The 20,012-nt window shown below is 38.1% G+C and overlaps 1 protein-coding gene across 12 annotated transcripts in view; it reads right to left on the bottom strand.

Annotated features, from left to right (window-relative positions):
- Mctp1 (multiple C2 and transmembrane domain containing 1) overlaps window positions 1–20,012 on the bottom strand; it is a 588,499-nt gene that overhangs the window by 172,069 nt on the left and 396,418 nt on the right. For all 12 annotated transcript variants that reach the window (XM_052743710.1, XM_052743711.1, XM_052743708.1 and 9 more), the window contains 2 exons: window positions 9,102–9,288; window positions 4,415–4,508 (listed from right to left, as the gene is read on the bottom strand). In XM_052743710.1, coding sequence (XP_052599670.1) covers window positions 4,415–4,508; window positions 9,102–9,288 — 281 coding nt within the window. The remainder of the gene's footprint in view (window positions 1–4,414; window positions 4,509–9,101; window positions 9,289–20,012) is intronic.

The raw sequence follows: 20,012 nt of genomic DNA on the forward strand, positions 1-20,012 counted from the left end.
TCTCAAAGTGTCTGATCGCCGGTCTGTGACACAGCAAGTGGGGTGGGGGCGAGACTGAAGAGGAATGAAATTGAACACATCTTAATTAAAGCCCACAGACAGCAAAACAAAATGTTTTCTAGGCAGCCTGTCAAATGGGGCTTAAATTTAGCTCTGCTAATGAATCTGAGCTGCTCACTGTTATTTTGTAAGATAATAAGACTCTCATCACAGAAGCTGATAAAAAAAAAAGAAAAACTGTAGCATGTCTTTTTCTGCTGTTTTGTTACTTAAATATTTTCCAACAATGAAGACAGTTTTCCAAAAGGAAAACATGGAAAAGTCTATGCAAATAAAGGGGGCACTAAACATTTCTCTTTAATAACTAGTTGCTTTCTAGACTACAGGGCTGACATGCCACAAGTCTTTGTTCATAGTTTAGTCTGGGGGAAAATGTTCATTTAATGGGACAATTTCAGTGACTATTAATCATAATCCCTCTTCTCTTCTCCCCCTATTGCTTCCTGAAAGAGATGGCACATTCATTTCAAAACCAGTTCACCTGGGAGAGGACCTTTTAACACAGTGGCAAGATCTCCCAGTTCTTCCTATCACTGTTTCTGAGGGGCTAGTCTCCCTGGAGAGGGTATGACCTCCTCCTCAGGGGAAAACAAGAAACAAACAAACAAACTCCATAGCCCTGGGGAAATGAGGAGGAGGGCCTGAGGAGCCACCAGGGGAGGTTGAGGAAAGGGCTGAGAAGGACTCAAGCTGGAGGAGAGTGGGAGGAGGGCCGAGGAAGAGGAATCTCTTCTTCCTTTTGGAACTTGAAAGAACTCATCTTCCAGGTTTAAATACTCTGCTGAGAAAGCCTCACTCAATACAGAAGACTTGAAATGCTTGTCACATGCAGAAATTAGGCCCTACTTAAGGACAAACAATAACCAGGAGCAAGAAAAAGACAAAACGCAAACCATTTCATTTCCTGTCACACACACACACACACACACACACACACACACACACACACACACACACACACACACACACACACCCCAGTTGGCCTTTCTGGTCTCACAATCTGGCCAGTTTTAGGGAACATGTGATTTCATGTCGGAAAGAATTCTGCCCCGAAAACAGGACCAGGGCCTCTAGCTTTGCTTTGACGGTACAGAGAAGCAGTAACCTCTCACTGGGTGGCTGAAGCGGAGGGAATAAGGTGCACTTAGAAGTATTTTTCAGTTACTCAAACTTTTTCCCTTGGAAGAATTTAGTGCACCAAGTCTTCAAATCCCAGTGCCACTTTCTCAGGCTGTGAAAGGCTGTCCACAACTTGACTGAAATTTCAATCCACTCTTGTGCTGTGCTCAACGTGTGCATATGTGTGGGAGTTGTAAATTGAGGCCTTAACCACCAGAGTTAATCTCTTTTAAAAATCTGTATTAACCTTAATGATTTGAAGTGCACTGTCCAACACTGGGCTATTGAGACCGAAGAGAAAACTACCCTTGACTATCAATAGTTTATTAGGGGCTTAACTGAAGTGACCTACTGTAGTAGTAGTGTTCAGCCGAACAAGGCTAGAGGCTTTTTGTGGAAAGGGAAAGAACTGAGGGTTTCATTAAAAAGTAATTTGTGCTTTATACTCACTCATTCAAAGAGTCTCAATTGCTCTTTATTCACACAGAGTTAATACAGTATCACAATGTTTCTCAATGAATGTGTTGTAACAAAAGAAAAATTTTACATTTTGAAAGGAAAAAATTCTTTGTAACAGCAGTAAGATTGATGGCTACTTAAAAGATTACAGAATCTTTCTTCCCTGTGCTCATTTAATGTTGGAATATTAATTGAAAATTGTGCTTATGTGGCTTTATGTTGTAATGATTAAAAGCATTTTAAAAATATATAAAAGTTGTTCAAGTGTAAGTTTGTCTTGTTAGATTACTGTAGAAAAGAAGTATTCTGAAGCCAAATATTGTCTAACTATAGCTTCATTTGTACCAGTCAGAAAATATTCCTGGCTTAGCATAGAGAATTACTCATGATTTTAAAATTCCCTTTATCCATCCATAAGTTTCTAGATCAGTGGTTCTCAACTTGTGGATCACGACCCCTCTGGCAGTCTTCTATCTCCGAAAATATTTACATTACAACTGATAACAGTGGCAAAATTATAATTATGAAGTAGCAACAAAAACAGTTTTATGGTTGGGGGTCACCATAGCAACTTAACTATGTGTACTATAGGGTTGCAGCCTTCAGAAGGCTGAGAACCATAGCTCTTAGATGTGTGCTTGTTTGAAGTCTTGAAGACAGAACAAGCTATTCAACTCCATCTTTTCACTTTTCCTTCACATTAGGCAGAGCTTGACTGTCATTAACCATTAAGATGGACATCAACTTTTCAAAGTTCTATGAACAAAAGACAAGCACACGAAGAGCTTGTTTGTGCCCTAAATTGTTCATATTTTCATAAGTAATATTACTTTTTAAATTAATAATATTTTTAGACATTTCTGACTTAAATACATGGTCCATAATTTTTGCCACCATCAGAAATATCATAAAAGCCACAGAGGGTCCAAGGGTGAACAAGGTCAAAGACAAAATTATCTACTTGGCTCCTGAATAGTTCAACATCTCTCTTGTTTCGTCCTGAGCCCATTAGATTATAAGGTCAGCATGGAATGAGGAATCATTAGATTTATATCCGTAAAACTGAAGGGAAAAATTGAGATTCAGTTATTCAGGATTCCCCAAATTAATGTTCACTTTATCAAATAAAAATTATATCTCACTGAATCTCCAGCAGAAAGACCATTGTTATTCACATTGATTTACATAGACCCATTAGGAAAGAAATATCTCTATTTTTTCCAACTTTGAAAGAACATGTCCTTTAACTTCCATAGTGGCATACAGGCCAAGGAAGGTAACCTAGTTTGCATATTCATGAAGTTTTAAAATCAATGACAGCTTCTTCCAAGAGGAGACAAACTTACACAATTGCATTCAGCTTGAATAATGGCAGGTACCTAAGCGTTTGAAATAACAGTTATGTGAATTTTTCCATAAGAAATTATTGTGCACAGATTAATTCACTGATAACTATACAAGAAACCAAGTTCTTAAGAAAGAAAATGTATAAACTCACCATTCACAAGTTTTTTTTACTACCAAATGCTAAGATAGCTCACACTCAAAGATTACAGCTAACCCAGCCCCATTATTCTCAGGTATCCATTTACATATATATAAAAGTGTTATTGTCTTCAGTTACAAATGAGTTGGTAATTGTCTTTTCAAAGAAACTATAAATCCCTAACATTTTATATCTGTCACATATTATACTCAAGTGATAATATATAAATATGAAAAATTTAAATATTGCCATTTTGGAGCAAACATCTGCTATTTAATTTTGAAGGGAATTATCTTTTAATCTGTTTTCAATTCTGCTGGATGAATTAAAAAAGAATACAGTGATCTGTAGACCACTGAACGGTAAGAAAAGGATAGTATTTTATTCAAATAAGTCTGTAACTTTATCAGGGCCATCTTGCTTAACATTTAGAATGATATGCTTATTTCCACAAATAATAAGCCAATGTTTCCTAGCACGGTGAGATTTCCATGGAACTGGCAAGTCAGTACAGTCTTGCCATCCAATTTTAGATAGATAATTCAATGGATGGTATGAACATCCCTCAAATCCTTATGGAATTAGATGACAAATGAATGGTCAGAGTTCCAAACAAAATAATTAACTCTGCATCTTGGTGATATAAACACCATCATCTCATTTGTTAATATATTGAATAAACAGTGATACTAAACTAGGGAAGACACATGACTCATTTTGCTGTTTTTTTACTCCTATGTTCTGGGTGAAAAGTAATGTATATACCTAGTTTAGATACATAATTACTTTTATAGTATACTGAAGAATTTGTGTAACCAGGGAATTATAGTAGCAACCGCAATATAAAGCATTCACATGATTGAATATTACATTGTTGAACTTCTCAGTGAGTGAGGCAACATATTCCATGAGTGTTTGACTTACAGTATTTATGCTGTGAGCAAAGCAGGTGATGACTGACAGAAAATGGCTCTCTGTTGCTTCAGTATTCCACAATGAAAACGCCTGGACACATCACTCCTACTACATTGATTAAACTTCGGGAGAGCAATAATTCAGAAGTTATTTTTATTTTTATAATTTATTTTTAGTGTATCACACTGTTTAAAATATAGAACTGTGTAGGCATCTGGGATTATCAAATGTTTTGTGAGATCAACTCTGCATCTTTCCATTTCCACCTATGACTTCAATGATCCACTGAGATAAAATGCAGGGCTGGATTATTCCATTGCACAGACTTGGCGGCACCTTTGATATATACAGTAGGGGAATTCCATCAGCTCCTACCTGTGACATCAGCAGCCATCAAACCTTCAGCTCTGATGACTTTCACCTGGAGAAATCCCACGTCTTTTAGGTTGTTAAATATCCTCAGTGGGCTCTGGAAAAAAAAAAACCCAAACATGGACATTAGGAAAAGAAATCTAAAAAAGCCTCAAAAATATACTTAGAAAATACTAAATTTTCTCAGGCTGTTTTCTTAGGGGTCAAAGGGTCATTTGTGCTTTTCCAATACAAATTCTACTTCCGATGTCAGGAATGCATACAAATGCATGTGTATATGAGCACATCCATGCATGTGTGCACACGCACACTCACAATTGTATAATTAGTGATAAATTATTTTCTGAAATAAAAATACCACAGTTACTACCTATAAGTAACCCTCGGTAGATGGTGAGCGATAAGCCACCAAGCAGATGTCTCCATAGCTTCTCTCATTGTCTTCTATTAAAGGACCTCACAAATCTTCATTTGTAAATATGATAGTTTGAAGATGATAATGAACAGTATTAACTCTTATGTAAGTGCTTACATAGCACTCCTCAGACAGGGAGTTATCAAGAAAATTAACACTAACAAATTATTTTCTGCCATTTCATACTTAGTGCTTAGATAAGGGGTAAATTTTCTAAAGAGTTTGCTAATAGTTCATTCAAAGACATACATAGTTTTATAAAAATTTTGAGAGACAATTTTAAAAAGCAAATCAAATCAATAAATCAAATCAAATCAAAGGTGGTGAGAATTTTTTCTTCAGTTTATATTTGTATTTGCTATAATGTATAGAACCATTGAGTTTTTGATAGAAGAGCCTGATGATAAAAATCAAAAACTGACTGTGATATCTTACTAAGCAGAGTACTTGAAGTAGGCAAGGAAGAAAGCCAACACAATTAGCTAGAAATCTAATGAGTGGGTAAATAAAACAACAGAGCATTGATATGTATTTTGTTTATATTTCATATTGTTTTTCTTATGGTAAGGTCAGGGCTTCTAATGAGTAAATCAAAGACACTTAATTTCTCACCACCTTTAAAATGTTTCATGACAAGGTAGTTTAATATGCTTCTGCATAAAAAGTTATCTATCAGAAATTGCTAGAACACAAACAACCCCATTAGTGTATTACCAGTGTGAGGGTATGCACAAAGCGAAGCTTCTATGGTACAAACTTTATCAGTCCTGATGGCCTGTCCTTATTTACACTGACGCTCTAACCTTGGTACAGCGAAAGGAAGAAAGACAGACAAATGTGTGATCTCATAGCATGACTGTAAAGACAGTGCTCAGTATGGAAGGCCACCTCTTAATCTCTAATCATAAACAACTGTTTTTCACCAAAAATTTATTTTAAGGCTCATTTGACTGGATTTAGTAAAAATGCACCTGTCTCTCTTTTTAAATTCTTACAAAGGTTTGTCATTAGCAGCAGTGTTAGGGTTCTGAGGCTTCCAGGTGCTCTGTGTCTTACAGCACAGATAAAGTTGGTGAGGGACTCATCTCAGAGCCCACTCGATATATTAAACCAGCTAGGAATTCCTCCTTAATGATGGGGAACAGCTTCATCACAAGGGTTAGCACTTTAATTTTTTCAGGAGCAATTTAAACCAAGTTTCCTTGTGACTAAAACAAATATCATCAGTTAGAACATTTTGCTCTGGGAAGCTGAGGGAACAGCCACAGCCACACTGTCTTGGGGGCTTCCATTCTGGGGCTCTGCTTTGCGTTTGGAGGGGTGATTATAGTTTGAAGTTTTCATTCTCCAAGTCACCTGACACTTGACAATTTATTGCAAATTTCTACTGTTTAGGCCAGTGGCATATAGATTATAATAAGAACTCAAAGAAAAAGCAAATAAATACCAGTTTAAAACTGTAATTTTATGAAAAGCTTTATCAAGGGGTGTTCCTGTGTTGTTATTTATGGTTATTTTAGAAGGCCTCAGTACCTGGATGGCTTTTGAAGCCAGAAATTTCCATAGCAGAGGAATCCATGATCTGCTGTGAATCCTAAGCCCTCAATAGATGGGAAGAGATTGAAATGCTCTGGAGAGGAGTCCTCTTTATTTTTTTAATGAAAGGCTGTATAATATATTTTCTCTATGGCTGCAGCAGCTGTCAGGGAGAGCATCGCAGTTCAGCTCTATTACGGGAGAGGCAATACCCCATCCTAGGGTACAGAGATGCTCTGAGGGGCCAGAGCTGATTGACAGCTTGTCACCATGACGTCTTATTCCATCTCTGTTATGGAGAAAATTAATGTCACACCACCAGCCTTATGACTTGCTGTCATCTTAGAACCGCTCACCTTTTATCAATGCTCTAAATAACATTTCAAGCCCATCGTCTCACGGTGGACAATCCGGTCAAGGGACATTAAATCAGATGACTGTGAAATGTCATAATAAAAATGGAATGCTAACAACTTCTTCTCTAAACTAGCTCCTCTGGTTTTTAAACTGTGACAAGGAGGAGCAGGGGTTCAGCAAACCCGTTCTGAAAAGGTCAAACAGCAGCTCTTGGACTCCTACCCATTACTACCCGCCCCTACTGACCTTCCCTCTTCCCCCCTCCAAAGAAGAAAAGAACAGGAAAATGGAATTAACCACCTTTTCAGAATGTGGTGATCAAATAGTAGCTCACTCAGGAATGTCTGGTTAATTTGTGGGGTTTCAGTGCTCAGCAGTGACAAGATTCTCTAGGGCTGTTTCATATCAGAGTGGAGCAATTCATTACTTTCCCTACCCTACCAGCACCAAATACAAACCAAATCAAATTCTTAAGTTTAACCTACACTTTAAACACACACACACACACACACACACACACACACACACACACACACACACACACCATGTGCATTTTTAAAGGAAAAAACACAGAAATAATTTGCTGAACAGTAGTTCCCTTTACCTGTTTCATCAAAACAAGGTATATATTAGACATCATGCAAAATTCATTCATTTCATAATGCACAAAGTATAAAATACATTAAATCCACCAAGAGGTTGCTCTTTGTCCTTGTACTGTTGTGAGCTAACACTAATATAGCACATTCAATGTTCTGCATTACCACTTCTTAGCAAGTGTGTCTCGAGAGGGAGAGGGAGACCAGTGCCTGAAAATTGAGGTTACAAAAAAGCATATTTAAACATAATTCACCTTTTAATGCATTGGGAAGAATATATCCTGAGAATCAGCTGAGATGCCAAACATAACAGTTTACATTTCATTGAAATAAGTAGCATTTTGGAAAAGATGAAAAAACAAAGTATTCACATTCAGAACGGAGACAGCTGATTAAAGGAAGTCTATTCAATAACAAAAAAAATCAATCAATAATAGGTGGATTACTTCTAATTGTGTAGACAGCAGTATCATCTTCATACATGAGATAATATTAAAATAGTGATCCAGTAACTACAGAATGTTAATGCCCAGATAAATTTTCATGTTAATATACCAATTAATTCCTTTACGGTAGTTTTAATTCAGAAAGCTCATTTCTAGTAACTAGAGAATATACTTTTGGTGGAGTAGCAAAATGTGAAATAATTTTCATAATTGCACTTATATATTAGAAGATACTATACAATAACTTAGGCTCTTAGGTGGTTTAAAAATACACACGATTTAGCCTTGCTAAGTCACCTCTATTAAACTGTTTATGATAATACCATTGGTGGATGAGTTGTACAAGCATTAGCAGACAGCTGATTCAGTGGAGATAGCCAGAATAAATTTGCTGAGGCGTACATCCTGCTAATCTGTTTGAAGAATATTGTAGAGCATTCGTACGGGCACTTCATGTTAGCTGCACAACCTGATAAGGTACGTCTTTATTAAATTCAGTTATTGAAAGGATGTCAGTCAGCAAATAGGAATAGGTTTTTAAAAAGCCATTCTTTGTTAGTCGAGCTTGGTTTCATGACTGAGTGTCTAGAGGAGCCGTCTAAACACCTGGCAGCACTGTACAATACAAGCTTTGTGATTTGAAGTGGAAAAGCCTTCCTCTAGCTTCATGGGTACCAAGGCATTTACTTTTCCAAGCCTCCATTAGGAGACAATGGTGGAGCAAGAGCTCCCCCCTCTGTTGATTCACGACAACTACATGGTGAGAAATGCACCCAGAAAGTCGCTGGGAAATATGAAGATTTGACTATTTAAAGGACATAGCATTTGAGAAGGGTGATTATTGGCACTCCATTCCACTCTCATACCTCACATTCAATCAGAATGATGGGGGCTACATTTTGATTGCATTTCACTTTCATACTGACTGCATGCAGTTAGGCTTTTCTGAACAGTAAACATCACTCTGTAGTTCCCAACTTCCCAGTATGCCAATAACCTCATTTTAGACTTCAAGTCGTACTTGAAATTACACAGAGCCACGGATTAATATTAAAGGGATGAATACATTTGAGTTCCTTTATGGAGAGTTTCTCTATATGATAAAAATCACAAGGTAGAACCTTAGAATCCAGAATGTGCTGTGAAATTCTGGAGATGACCAAGCTATAGACATCAGCAGGAGATGCCGAGGCTCCTGCAGGGCTGCATGTATCTATGTGGGCCCACCCTCTGCTCCTCGAACACCTCCTCCAAAATCCACTTGTCTTTCTGGGCACACTGTGTACAACCTCGTCTAGTCACACATGGGTCTGTAAGGAAGCTCATTGCATACGTACATATCTCTTTAATATCTCTCCCCGCTCCTTCTGGTCCTCCAGGGAGTGGACAGAGAGGTCGGAGATGCTGACTGTGGCCGAGGCTGTCAGAGTGACAAGCAGAACCAGGTGGCCCTCACCCTCTTCCAGCTGTAACTCCAGCTTGTGCGTTTGCTCCCTACTGAGGGACGACAGGTCAACCTGGCACCTAGAAACAAATGTTTTGAATTAGCAAGTGGCGTTCTCACCACATCAAACAGACATGGCTTTGTCGGAGCCCTGCGAAAGATAAAGCAATAGAAATACCATCTGGGACAGTAGAAGATCAACTGCCTTTCTTCACAAAATTCAGACCCTGGCTATCACAGAACTTTTACTTGCTTGTTTCCTATAAGATACAAACTCAGGTGAAGTTGAATTAGTATATCCTCTGATACTGTTTTCATGAATTGGTGGGGGTTCTTGGACCTATTCAGGAGGAGGCAAACTACTAAAAGCCTGAGTGTCCATGCCACTGCTGCCATTTTGTGATCCCTCCTTCCAATTCATAAATGTCATTGAATAGCAAATAGAACTTTCACTGTGGGGAGCTTAAGTTTTACACCTTTGAAATTGTACTTACGGTACACTCACTAAATCTAAATGTGTCCTCTCAGGGCTGCACAATGCGGCAAGCCACGCTGCATGTGCCACTCTTGCAGTTAAAACACCTTGCACTCTTTTCATAAAAATGTCAATTGATTTTGAGGAGGTAGATAATATAGTGACTATCAGGCTAATAACCCGAGAGGCGGGGAGAAGGGGAGAAAGAGCAGGGATAAAGAAAAAAAACATTTCAAACAGGAAAAGGGGTTGATGAGACTGCTGGGGGAGGGGGGTGCGGATGCTGGCTGCTAAGCTTGGACGTCTGAGTTCCAGCTCTGGGACCCGCGTGGTGGAAGGAGAGAACCAATTCCCACAGACTGTCTGCTAACACCCACTCATGTGCTGTGACCCACACCAAAAAATATGATGGAAATTAAGAAATAGCCAATTACCAAAGTAAATGTTCTCAATATATCATAAATGAGATGGGATTAAATGCTTGATCCTTTTCATTCCTCACTCTACCATTTATTGCTTTGTTTTAAAATTGTCTTTAAATAATAGTAGGATAATAACAGTATCTAAAGTCTTCAAAGATTGTACCTGAATTCAAATATCTCTCTTATGAGATTTCACAAAATGAATGGGAATCTGACATTTACTTTTATTTTGTGCACAGCATTAACAATGACTATGACTAGACACAGGATATGCGCTAAATTCTATTATTGAGAGAGTTAGAAATTAGTCTGTACAATTCTGGAATACACTTTCCAAATGCTAGGATACCAGAAACCTCATTGACTCCATTAATACAACATTCAATTCAAAATACTATCACTAAGTCTCCTCGTGGTAAAAAAGTTAAAAATAAAAAGCCCACACAATGCCAAATGCCTTATCTAACATTCTAATTGTAATTAGAATCAAATTCTCAATAACACCCGCAGTAAACTGAAAGTTAAAACACATCAATAAAAAACAGTCAAAAGGAGTCTCTCATGAAAGGAGGGACATGAAAATGGTTTTAGAGACCTCTCCAGCTCTGGCACAGTGCCTGGTCTTACTGAATGGGTCAGGAGTGGAACTAGATAACTGAACAGGGTTGTGATCCACACAGAATGTTGGCTGGGTACAGTTGGGACCAACAAGGGTCTTCCGTTCACCTTGTTTTTGTTCCACCCCACCCCCAGTCAGTTTGTCCACATACTTGTAGGCTCCTCCTTCCTTCCTTCCTTCGTCTTGTATAGGATGTGTGCTGTCATACACAGAAAAGCGCTGGATACACACAAGCCTCTGGCCATTTCCCTTTCAAGCTCATGACCACTTTGCATGGGCTGTGTGGACGATCAGGCTTCCTTTCTTTCAGAGTCGCCACAGGAGAGCTTCAGAGTGCTGTCAAGGTTACTTCCTCTAGAAATTACAAACTGGCAACTTTTAGATGGAATCACACCCATAGATCTAGTGTGTGTGTGTGTGTGTGTGTGTGTGTGTGTGTGTGTGTGTGTGTGTGTGTGTGTGTTTGTGCATGTGCAAATGATTGTGTGTGTGTGTTGTGTCAAATAAAAGTTCAATTCTAAATACATTAATTTTGAATACAGGACACATATTCCCTGAATGAGTGACTATCACCATCTCTGCCTGTAGCTGGCCTATTTCACTTAATTACTCTACCTGCTCCAATGGGTATTAAAAATTTGTGAATCCAGCAATCTCCAACATGCCAGTGAAAAACTGAGGAACAGGAAGGTCACATGACCTAAATGGACACACACAGTAATGACCAGAGTCAGAGCCAGTCCCTGGGCCTCTGAAATGGAAGACCTAAGCATTCTCAGCTCCAAGGCTGTTGCTGAGTAACTGCATTCTTGGAGGAAAGCCTGCAGTTAGCAATGGTTCTCAGAGATGACCAGACATCTCGGTTACAGGAAACATCTCCATTCCAAGTGTAGAATTTGTGTTGTTTTTATTTCAGTGTTTTAAACTACAAACATGTTAGGGAAGGAAGCTGTTTGTTCTTACAAGAGCATTTCACAAATGAAAATTTAAAAGGTGTGACACCAGTAAAATTCAAACAAGATAAATTTATAGGAATGTTTTTCCTTCATCAACTAAAACTTCAGTATTGAATATGCTCACAGGAAGGGCCATGTGTATTGTTTCAGCATTTTGACTGTCCTAATTTTAATATAGAGAACAATAATGTGCTGGGCATGAGAGTGTTCAATGTTAAAACATGGGAGGTTTTCACTGTGGTTCCTCAGACATCTTATTCATCTAAAATTCTGCTCAGGAATATGATGCCGCTTTAAATGTCAATTTTTTTTTGCTATGACTTAGCCAAACTGTCTTGTTAACTTGAAGATAAAGTTTGTATCACAACTTCATTGCTGAGTATTAAATCAAATGACTGCTGGGATCAGATGTAGAAAAAAAATTCCATTCTCTTCCAGCTTTTGAACAAATATGTACAAAGACAGAACCCTTGTGGCATAGTCTACCACCCTGTGAATACAGCACTAATTGGTGTGGGCTGAAGTGCTTGTATGGGGTTCACCTGTGCTGATAAATCCCTCGCAAGGAGAGGACTCATCACAGACGAACTGTAGAAGTAAGTGACTGTCCGGGGACCGGGGACCGAGGCATGTAAGGAATGCTTTTCAAAAATGAAAACACGAAATTATTTTTTAAAAAGCAGTAATGTAAATTCATGAACTCCAAAAATACTTGACAGGGATGAAGAGCCCAGAGTCATTTCCTTAGTTCAGGACTCCGTTCCCACTAATTAGTTGTATGACCTTTTCCAAGACAACTTTCCCTCTTGAGTTTCACTTTTCTCATCAGCAGTTATGAGCTCATTGAACTAGATGAACTCGGAGAATCCCCAGTCTCACAATCTGTGATAACTCTATCCATGTTTACACTTGCGTCTTTCTTTCTTCACAATTCTACAAACTAAAAACCTAAAAGAACAAGTTTATCTTATAGGTAATGAAATATTATTCCTTATCCATCTTATAAAGCAAAACAAAGCAAAAAACCCTTGAAAGGCTGTGTAAGAAGAAATCTATATAATCTAATTTCATACCATATTGTAAGCAATAGCACTGGGTGCCTCTAATGTCAGCATGGAGGAGGATATCAAAAGAAGGTGCTGTAGACCCTTCTCTTTGGCTCAAAGATAACTCACTTCACGTGTTTTCTAGCAGGGAGCTACACATACAGTTTTAAAACATATTTAAAATATCATAATTACTTCCCTAGATTCTCCAGGAGACTTGACCTCCTGGGGCTCAGTCACTTGCTGTGACTAAGATGTGACTTTGATTTTTGTGTCCCAAAAGGCTGCTCTTCACGCCACTACCTTCACTAGTCACTGTACCTGAGTCCTCACAGCTCTTCTTCCTACAAGTTGTAATCTTGCCCTTGCCCAAATGGACTGGGTCCTGTCCTTGGCAGTGGTGACTGCCAATCCGGATCTAGCTTCCACATACCTGGACTTTCTGGCTTCTAAGGCCACTTCTACATTTGGATACAAAGCCACACTGTAGAATACAATATTGCTCTCAGAACCTGTCAATGGAGCCCCAATGAAACATGAAGAGGTTGTTTCCTGTGGAGTGAACTTTTATCAGTAGAACAGGAAGTGGGAAGACAACTTCTGATACCTCTTTCGCTCTGACAGACTACTCCAAAATATGATCTGACAATATTGCTTGACTGCAGATGGCGATGTACATATACCTCCGAAGCAGCGTTTCCCTGATACACAGAAAACAGTGAACACCTCGGCAGCGTATTACCTTGTATTGTTTGCCAAGGCTCCTTCTTCTTCATCATCTCGTACCTTACTTTCTGGGAATACACCTCCCAGTAAATCAGCAGCGCCAAATTGTTGCCTCAGAGTTTGTTTCTAGAGAACCCAGGCTAAGGTGAAATGTGCTGATACAGTTTACACACACTCTCAATTTTGGATGTTAAAAACTTGACTATATCCCTATTCCTGCTTCCCTCCCCCTAAGAAATATCCCCAGTGCCCATCTGACAGTGCCCTCAGGAAGCTATTATCAGCCTGTATGTGACTTGTCCATGCCACACTGTGCCACTCCAGTCTACCCATATTTTTCACCAGGTTCTGGAGGTCTGGATGAGACATCTTCCATGCCTGAGGTGATAGTCTACCTACCTTTCCTTGGCTAACTTTTACTAACCCTATTGAAAAACCTTTCAGTTGTCTTTCTTCATGTCCTGAAGCATCTCTAGGAGGGGAGTAACATCTTGTCCTCTATAGCATGTAGACTCTATTTAGTGCTTTCTGAGTATTAAACTCTTTACAAAGAAATGCTACTTCAGAGAGGCCAAAGAGTGACCTTCATCATGGTAAGGCCAAAATTAATGCCTAATACTCATTCTGAACTTCTGTCCCATCTACCTAGAAAGTGATCTGATTCCCTCCCTCCCTCCCTCTGTCCCTCCGTCCCCCCTCCCTTCCTTCCTTTCTTCCTCCCTCCCTCCGTCCCTCCCTCCTTTTCTTCTTCTCTTTCTCTCTCTCTCTCTCTTTCATTTTGTTTGACCTATTTATGACACTTATCTCACTCACTCACTCATGTGTCAGATCCTCTCAGATTTCTAGGGGTCACCTGTTTAAAATCTAGGTTCTCCTATCTTTATTTCTAGAACACTGAATACACACCAACTTGGTGTTGATGTGAACAAGGTTATTTGATGTCAGAGTATATGCTCAAGGATTCAGAATGCTGACCTGAAAACCTCATTTGTATTATGATGTTAAGCAAATCACTTAAGCTCTTTGTGCTTGAGATTTATTTTATTTTGAGACATGGTCTCTATATGTAGTTTTGGTTGCCTTGGAATTTGTTATATAGACCAGGCTGGCTCAAACTCACAGACACCTTCCTGCCTTTGCCTTCCGAGTGAATGCTGGGGTTAAAGGTGAGCACCATCACTTCCCCTCAGCCTTACTTGCTTATCAAATAGAATTCAAGAGAAAAACGCCCTCTCTTAGCTGCAGTTGTGAGAGCACAAAAATACTTTGAAAAGTTACAAGTGCTGTCTACTTACACTATCACCTTCACTTTCATTTGAACTTTGAACTATCTGTACCCAAACCCAACTCACCAATTAATCAGTCAATCAATTAATATAATAGTCAAAACAGAATTAACACTGAAGAGGATTTCAGAGACATTTTGATGCATTCCAAAAATTGAAAAAATCCAAGTTCAGAGATCAAAGAGCTTGAATCATGTTTCCTAACTTCTGTATCAGAACTCGAATATATAACATACATTATGCATGGGGATTCTTTAGCCATATGAAAGAAGGATTATACATCTTCAATGACCTTTTCCCTGAGAACTGGAGGAGAAAACAGGGTTCATCTCACTTTTTCTTCCCCATGCCTTGCCTCTGTTACTCTTGAATTGATGATAGTCAATGTCTCTTCCCAGATCAAACAACCTTGTGGTTAGCACCCTTGGTGTGTCGGAATGAGTCTCCAGGGCAAAACAAGTAGGAGATGGAGCTATTTGAAGTCATCCCCCCCCCCCCCGCCCCCGATGGTGAGTATACACATCGACCTTCACCAAATGTGTAACGGGAAGACATGGAAGGCACCACTAGTCGACAGTGACACTAGTGTGCCCTGGACTCCAACTCATGCAGGCCTGAGCAAGGGGATTCAAGAATTATATAATCTAGTTTTAACTAAGCTAACTCTCACAAAATGCACAATTAACTTAAAAATATCTCCGTTAAATAACTGTGGGTTGAAGATAACGCTAATTGAGCACGCGCAAGAGAACATCTATGCTAAAAGTCTGGAGTGATGACACCTCTACTCCTACCCATGGTGTGTGTCAGACACACTATGAGTCACAAATCACTGGGGATAACCAGACCTACCAAGAATTCAGCCCAAACAATCCAAATTATCAAGCAGAACATTTTCAACACAAGTTTATATCAATTTTCTTTAACATTGAATTTCAAAGTATAGTTTATATCCTGAAGTACTAGCTAAAGATACTTTGAAGCCATCATGATTCGCAAGATATTTAAAAATAAACCTTCCAAAGAAGAGGACAAGTCTCTAGGGTTTCTTTTGGGGGAAGGTATTTGAAAAACAACAGTTTTACAGACTTTTTTAAAAAACCAAGTATTCAGTAAGTTATTTGAAGCTTTAAAAATGTCTTCATGTATGAGAACTCCTTTATAGTACTATAATCCACAGTCTGTAAAATACTACAGATCCTTATGTTATGAATCAGTACGGCTCATGCTTTGGAATATTTGCAATGGAGAGGACTCAGCATGGAGCCACTGTCTTGCTTCCAAGTTCACGACTGTTCAGAAGCTTTTCTCCACCTTGGATATTAAATGAGAAAAAACAAAGCTGAATTCCTGTTGTCCAAAGTTACCATGGTTCAGTTGTGTGGGGAAGATTTTTCTATCAGAGCATACATCCATAAACTTGTAAAATTCCCTGTTCATGGCCTTGAAGGTAAACTATTGAAACTACATGTAGTAGTACTCAGAAATTATAATGGAAACATTGCCCATTAGTTATGAAATATTGAAATAAGCACAAATTTAAAACTTTCCGGAGGAAATAATAACTTATGAACAAAAGATTGAAATTAATTTAAATGATGTTTATCATCCTTAAGAAACATCTCATTCCACAAATCTTCAGTTAGGAAATCAATAAAAATATAAAAAACAAACAAAAAAAAATATAATGACTTAATAAAAAACTCATTAGTTTAGAAATCTCTGTGCTTTGCAGTTAACAAAGCCAGGCGGATCTCTGTGAGTTCAAGGCCAGCCTGGGCTACCAAGTGAGTTCCAGGAAAAGGCGCAAAGCTACACAGAGAAACCCTGTCTCGAAAAAAAAAAAAAAAAAAAACCAAAAAAAAAATAATGACTTAATAAAAAACTCATTAGTTTAGAAATCTCTGTGCTTTGCAGTTAACAATGCTTGTGATTTTACTTCCTCGTTTATGTAGGAACCAAGGGTCATTATAGTTTTGGTGTCGCAAATAAATGCTCCAAATCAGAATCATAGAGTTGACTACGCAAATGCACTGATCTTAAACTTTGAAAGAATATGAATTTAGTGGAAAGTCAAAGCCAAAGGCTGGTTTCCTCCTTTCCCATGCTAAACCTGGACACAGTGCTCACCTCCACACTATACCGGGACATGTGTGCTCACCTCCACACTACACCTGAACACAAGTGTTCACCTCCATGCTAACCCTGAACAAGCATGTTTACCTCCACACTAACCCTGAACATGTGAGCTCACCTCATATTCCATTTTCATCCTTTCCAGAGTCATAGGGTTGTTTCATGCTATAGAATGGGAAACATGTTCTTTGCCTAGAGCTAGCCAATTTATAGTAAGTTTTCTTATCATATATCATTTAATAAAACTTTTCTTAAACTCTCTACTCAGGCCTACATCAGCAACACTTTGATGTACTAGGCAGTACCAACACTAAGGTTCTGATAACATACAATGAATAATGTCACTAACAATTCACCAACCTAAAATACATATATCCCCAAATCAATACCACTTTAAAGATAAAGACACTTTGCACCCTAATAAGTTATACGATAAATCTTGCCATATTGAACTACGGATAACTCCAACTGAATAAACTTGCATGCTATAGGATCTATTTATTCTGTACATTCATAAAAACAACTTGCTTTCTCACAGCCCTCATTCTTGGCAATTTACCTCAGCTGTCAGCAACCAATTTGTTCAGATTACTGCTCTGCATAAAAGTGTAACAATCATGAGGATTTATTAGCTGACTATCATAAAGGTGGCAGTCTTTCTTGTCTGCCAAAATGCAGAAGATCAGAAAGTTAAATAATGGCATGTAGATTAACATTATTTCACCTTTGCTTGAAATCTGTAGTTCAACAGCAGGTAGTATTTGTTGTTCAAACTTGCAGCATGATGTACATCATCTAAATTGGTTTAGTGACTAATTATTTTATTGAGGAGGTAAAGGTGTCCAGAAAACATGCTGAATACAGACTGTGGTAAACAGAGGGTGAACTTTCAGGTCAGGAAACTTGGGTTTGTACCACAGATCAGTCACCCCACTTGTGTAACCACCAAGCAGCCTCTTAACCAACTTGGCTTTGTTTTTTGTATCAGCAGAATTGGCACAGTATACGCTTTCCTTCTATGCCCTCCTCATGTCGAGCTGTATATAATGGCTAATCTCTGTTCTTGGTGGATATATTTTTATGTAAAATAAAACAACAGAATGTATAAACTCCCCTATATCATGATGAAGAAAACTCTGAACACAGTACTAGAAGAAGCATACCACAGCACAATGAAACCATAGAGCTATATAACATATGTTATGGTAATAACATATAGTTAGTGTCATACTGAATAGGATTATGCTAGGAGATATCTCTGTAGAATCTGTACATTCCAACTTTCAAGTTTTTAATTCAACCATAGTACTGAATGTCCCAACCAGAACAATCAGGCAAAAGGAAGAAATGGAGGCAAACTGTCGCTATTTACATGTGATATGATCTTATTTATGCAATATCCCAAAGACCCAAAGACCCACTGAAAACTATTAGAGCCAATTAAACATTTTTTTCGAAATTGTAGGATCCAAAATCAATAGATAAATATCAGTAATATTGCAGTCTATCAATAGCAAATTAATTGAAAAAATATAAAGAAAACAAACTAAATTTACAATAGCTATAAAAGTAAAATATTTGCGAATGAACCAATTTAGAACAAAAGCATGGAAAGGTAGGTTCATAAACTGGAATAATCCATTTTATTAAAATGTCCATGCTACAGGGGGAGGAGCTTGGTGCTGCTTCAATTTGAGGTCATGCTTTGTTGACTCCCATGGGAGGCTTGACCCTCTCTGCGTGGAGATGGGGGATGAGTGGATGAGGGGGTAGGAGGTGGTGGGGGAAGGAATGGGAGGAGAAGAGGGGAGGAAAACTATGGTCTGTATGTAAAATAAATGAAATTTTTTAATAAATAAATAAATTTTTAAAAATGTCCATGCTACTCAAAATGACCTCCAGTCACAATGTAGTTTCTATCAGGGTATGAACAACATTCCACAAAGAGCTAGCATTCTCAAGCAAACCAACAGCTTGAACTCATACTACCTGACTTCAAAATATATAGCAGAGCTAATGAAGACACTTAGACAAATGGAGTGGAGTTCAGAGCTTAGAGGTAAAGTGAAGTATCCATAACTAAGGACGTTCAGCAAATGCACTAGAAACATGGAGCAGAGTATAGGCAGACTCTTCAAGGAATGGTCTTAAGAAAACTGGATATCCACATGCAGAAACCAGACCATGATCTCTCCCCAGGTGTACAAACCAATTCAAAATAGATGAAAGACTTTCATAGCAGATCTAAAACCATGAAACAATTGAGGGAAAAAATACAAAAATACTTCAGACTCTTTACTGTTCTGTTTAATGCAGTATTGCTCACAGTATCCATGAAGTAGACATAACATTACTATCCATCAAGTGATGGGTAAAGGATATATAATTTATATTCACAGTAGAATATTATTTGTTCATTAAATAATGAAATTCTGTTTTTGATACTAGGACTTTCCAAAACGTAAAGAAGCATGGAATATATTTATTTATGGCTAAACAGACAGAACAGGAGATCATTTCACCTAGTAAAATAATCCATGCACAGAAAAGTAATTAGTGCCCTGATCTAACTGACATGGAGTCTAAAAAGGCAGACTTCACAAAAGTTAAAAGTAGATTAGAAGTTCAAAAGTCTTGGAAGAACAGAGGGATGGAGGACGGGGAAATGATGACTGGGCAGGATGAGATGCAGTTCTGATGTGCTGTGCTCTAACAGTGTGGCTTTAGGTAACAATATTGTGTCTATACGTATAATCTACATGAAAGGATTGCAAATGTTCCCACCAGCCGTAAGTTCCTAAGGATTTATATATGCTTGCCTTGATTTCAACATAACACAATATATATCTTGATATACATGATAGCCTAAAAATAGGTACAATTTTATATGTCAATTAAAATGTTGGGGTGAAATAATCTTATTAATATATAGAATCATTTTTCTCCTAAATATATTAGTTTAGCATTTTAAGCATAGGCATTATGCAGACACTTTTATGCTCTAACTCATTAGTTTTTCTCCATTGTATAATATCCATACATTTTTCCACAATTATATTTGAAGTTTGTGCCTTCCACCAGATCATGGTCATATTGACAATATATAAACATCTGGTATCAAATCTTTCTTTATTTAAA

This window comes from Peromyscus californicus, unplaced genomic scaffold (genome assembly GCF_007827085.1).
Source record: "Peromyscus californicus insignis strain IS unplaced genomic scaffold, ASM782708v3 Scaffold_18__1_contigs__length_77618521, whole genome shotgun sequence".
NCBI classification, from domain to species: Eukaryota; Metazoa; Chordata; class Mammalia; order Rodentia; family Cricetidae; genus Peromyscus; species Peromyscus californicus.